General features: G+C 55.5%; 1 protein-coding gene across 1 annotated transcript; it reads left to right on the plus strand.

Moving 5' to 3' along the window:
• Positions 1–331: 331 nt before the first annotated feature.
• Positions 332–1,807, plus strand: LOC132210414 (formin-2-like). Its single transcript, XM_059649993.1, has one exon. It carries the CDS (start codon positions 332–334, stop codon positions 1,805–1,807), a length of 1,476 nt encoding a protein of 491 aa, XP_059505976.1.
• Positions 1,808–3,779: the final 1,972 nt, after the last annotated feature.

The following is a 3,779-nucleotide window of genomic DNA, read 5'->3' on the forward strand; positions in this document are numbered from 1 at the left end:
CGGTACAATGTTGACATTATGAGGTGACTTTCACATGTTCTCTTCATATGTTCCATCGGCTGCGGAGGTTTGATCATGATCATCCTCTCTACCTGTGAGCTGGCAGACTTGGTTTGAGTGATGTTTTGAACTCAACAAGCTTTATTGTCAGGTGCACTCAAATAAGTGCAGTGAAAAGTTTGCAATGTCGCAATTTAAGGCACCATCTTAAGTACTAGGTACTGAGGTACAGATACTGCATTATTTGATATAAAATAGAAAAAAAAGCTAAGAAGGTTATTATCCGGCGACGGTCTCTAATCCAGGACTCTCCTCCAGAATATGCATCCGTATGCCGGCCTCATGTCTGGGACCCATCTCCCCGTGGCGGTCTCCTCCCTGGGACCCACCTCCCCATGACCATCTCCTGCCTGGGGCCCACCTCCCCATGACCATCTCCTGCCTGGGGCCCACCTCCCCACGACCATCTCCTGCCTGGGAATCACCTCCCCAAGACCATCTCCTGCCTGGGACTCACCTCCCCGCAACGGCCTCCTGCCTGGGACTCACCTCCCCGCGACGGCCTCCTGCCTGGGACTCACCTCCCCGCAACGGCCTCCTGCCTGGGACTCACCTCCCCGCGACGGCCTCCTGCCTGGGACTCACCTCCCCGCGACGGCCTCCTGCCTGGGACTCACCTCCCCGCGACGGCCTCCTGCCTGGGACTCACCTCCCCGCGACGGCCTCCTGCCTGGGACTCACCTCCCCGCGACGGCCTCCTGCCTGGGACTCACCTCCCCGCGACGGCCTCCTGCCTGGGACTCACCTCCCCGCAACGGCCTCCTGCCTGGGACTCACCTCCCCGCGACAGCCTCCTGCCTGGGACTCACCTCCCCGCGACAGCCTCCTGCCTGGGACTCACTTCCCCACAACGGCCTCCTGCCTGGGACTCACCTCCCCGCAATGGCCTCCTGCCTGGGACTCACCTCCCCGCAACGGCCTCCTGCCTGGGACTCACCTCCCCGCGACGGCCTCCTGCCTGGGACTCACCTCCCCGCGACGGCCTCCTGCCTGGGACTCACCTCCCCGCGACGGCCTCCTGCCTGGGACTCACCTCCCCGCGACGGCCTCCTGCCTGGGACTCACCTCCCCGCGACGGCCTCCTGCCTGGGACTCACCTCCCCGCGACGGCCTCCTGCCTGGGACTCACCTCCCCGCAACGGCCTCCTGCCTGGGACTCACCTCCCCGCGACAGCCTCCTGCCTGGGACTCACCTCCCCGCGACAGCCTCCTGCCTGGGACTCACTTCCCCACAACGGCCTCCTGCCTGGGACTCACCTCCCCGCAATGGCCTCCTGCCTGGGACTCACCTCCCCGCAACGGCCTCCTGCCTGGGACTCACCTCCCCGCGACGGCCTCCTGCCTGGGACTCACCTCCCCGCGACGGCCTCCTGCCTGGGACTCACCTCCCCGCAATGGCCTCCTGCCTGGGACTCACCTCCCCGCGACGGCCTCCTGCCTGGGACTCACCTCCCCGCAACGGCCTCCTGCCTGGGACTCACCTCCCCGCAACGGCCTCCTGCCTGGGACTCACCTCCCCGCAATGGCCTCCTGCCTGGGACTCACCTCCCCGCGACAGCCTCCTGCCTGGGACTCACCTCCCCGCGACAGCCTCCTGCCTGGGACTCACTTCCCCACAACGGCCTCCTGCCTGGGACTCACCTCCCCGCAATGGCCTCCTGCCTGGGACTCACCTCCCCGCAACGGCCTCCTGTCTGGGACTCACCTCCCCGCGACGGCCTCCTGTCTGGGACTCACCTCCCCATGATGGCCTCCTGCCTGGGACTCACCTCCTCCATTCCCATTCAGGTAAGTTTAAAAAGTTGTTAGAAGCTAAGCTTTTACAAAAACAAACAAAGAAACAAAAATGGAGGGAAGAAACAAGTTCCGGCATAGGAGCCCCACTCTGCCACCATGTCCCAGTGACTGCCAGTTTACAGCGAGCAGGCGGTGCCATGCCCTCTTTTGGAACACAGGATATTATTATCCTCCTCCTGTACTGACGGCAGGCTCCATGGGTTGCTAACTCAGTCCTGGTCGATTTAGCTGGAGCGGTGGGCCTCCTGCTGTCATCCTGGGGAGCAGGACCCACTGCCTTTCCTGCATGGCCTGGAGGAGAAGCTCCAATGGGGTATCACTGAAGAGTGGAGCCACATTCTGTCTTGTCTGAGACATTTCCAAGAGGTGAGGCTTGTTAATGCTCCTGACTTTCAGTGAGTGGATGCCTGGCTGAGTACCCTTTTGTTATGGCACCTGGACCATGAACCCAGCCAGACCATGTCAGCGGGGAGCGAGCCTCCTGCTCACCTGATCCACAAGGTTCATCATCCTCCACACAAAAGCACATATAATAAGGAGACCTGTGTGAGAAAACCCAATTCACCCCAAGCAGAGACAAACTCCCACTTCCACACCCAGAAATGGACATAGAATCTACAACGTAAGATTCTGTCAAACAATTACAAACATACACTTGTTGAAGTCTTTTGAGATACTGAAGTCACTCGCAAAACACGAGCACTCAAGATCAGAGTTCCAGTGATAACTTCCATTGTCAAAAACATCACTGAAAGTCACTCAAAATAGAAATCATACTATTTATTATAAATTAGGTCAAATTTTCAAGACAGGCCAATTCGAATTAACAGGGCTTTCTGCAAATACGGAGAGTATTAATACAAGGGCAATAGGATTATAGAAGGGTAAGTGGGATTGACTTACATGGAGATGGGGGTCAGTAAAAACATATCCCCGGGTAGAAGGAAGATAACAAAATGTGAGGCTGGATGAACACAGCAGGCCAAGCAGCATCTCAGGAGCACAAAAGCTGACGTTTCAGGCCTAGACCCTTCATCAGAGAGGGGGATGGGTAGAGGGTTCTGGAATAAACAGGGAGAGAGGGAGAGGCGGACCGAAGATGGAGAGAGAAGAAGATAGGTGGAGAGGAGAGTATAGGTGGGGAGGGAGGGAGGGCATAGGCCAGTCCAGGGAACTCGGACAGGTCAAGGAGGCGGGATGAGGTTAGTAGGTAGGGAATGGAGGTGCAGCTTGAGGTGGGAGGAAGGGATAGGTGAGAGGAAGAACAGGTTAGGGAGGCGGAGACAGGCTGGGCTGGTTTTGGGATGCAGTGGCGGAGGGGACGAGCTGGGCTGGTTTTAGGATGCAGTGGGGGAAGGGGAGATTAAGGGATGGCTGACTGGGAAAAAGAGACACTGAAGAGATTCTACAGTAAGGGGTTACATTTTGAGGAACTTGCAATGATATTGTCAAGTTCACCAATTGTATTGGAGTCGAGGAGTAGAAGGACCCTACAGATTTTGTGGGAACAAAACTCGCAAAATTAAAGGGACCAAATTTCTTTTTGAAGTTGTGATTGTGATCTGAGTTGTAAGAGAAAACTAAGACAAATGTTTCAGGCATTTCTCTGGAAGAGTTCTCGTAACTATGCCATCAAAATAGAAGATGCCAGAAAGGAGGATTGATGGACATTGAGAAATATTTTGGCAAAGAAACAGGAATTGTTATCAGAGAGGCAGGAAATTTAAGCAATGTACGTAATATTAGTTAGTAATCCATATAAGATGACACAGCACCTGCATTGTTACTTTATCTCTGAATCATAATAAATAAGTTAGCAGTCAATACCAAGAACCCATCATAGAGCTTATCCTCCTGCCAGCTGTTACCTAGTTCAACTCTTCCTCTTGGTTTTCCGATATACAATCCCACCAGATCACCAT

This window comes from Stegostoma tigrinum, chromosome 12, assembly GCF_030684315.1.
Source record: "Stegostoma tigrinum isolate sSteTig4 chromosome 12, sSteTig4.hap1, whole genome shotgun sequence".
In the NCBI taxonomy this organism is placed as follows: Eukaryota; Metazoa; Chordata; class Chondrichthyes; order Orectolobiformes; family Stegostomatidae; genus Stegostoma; species Stegostoma tigrinum.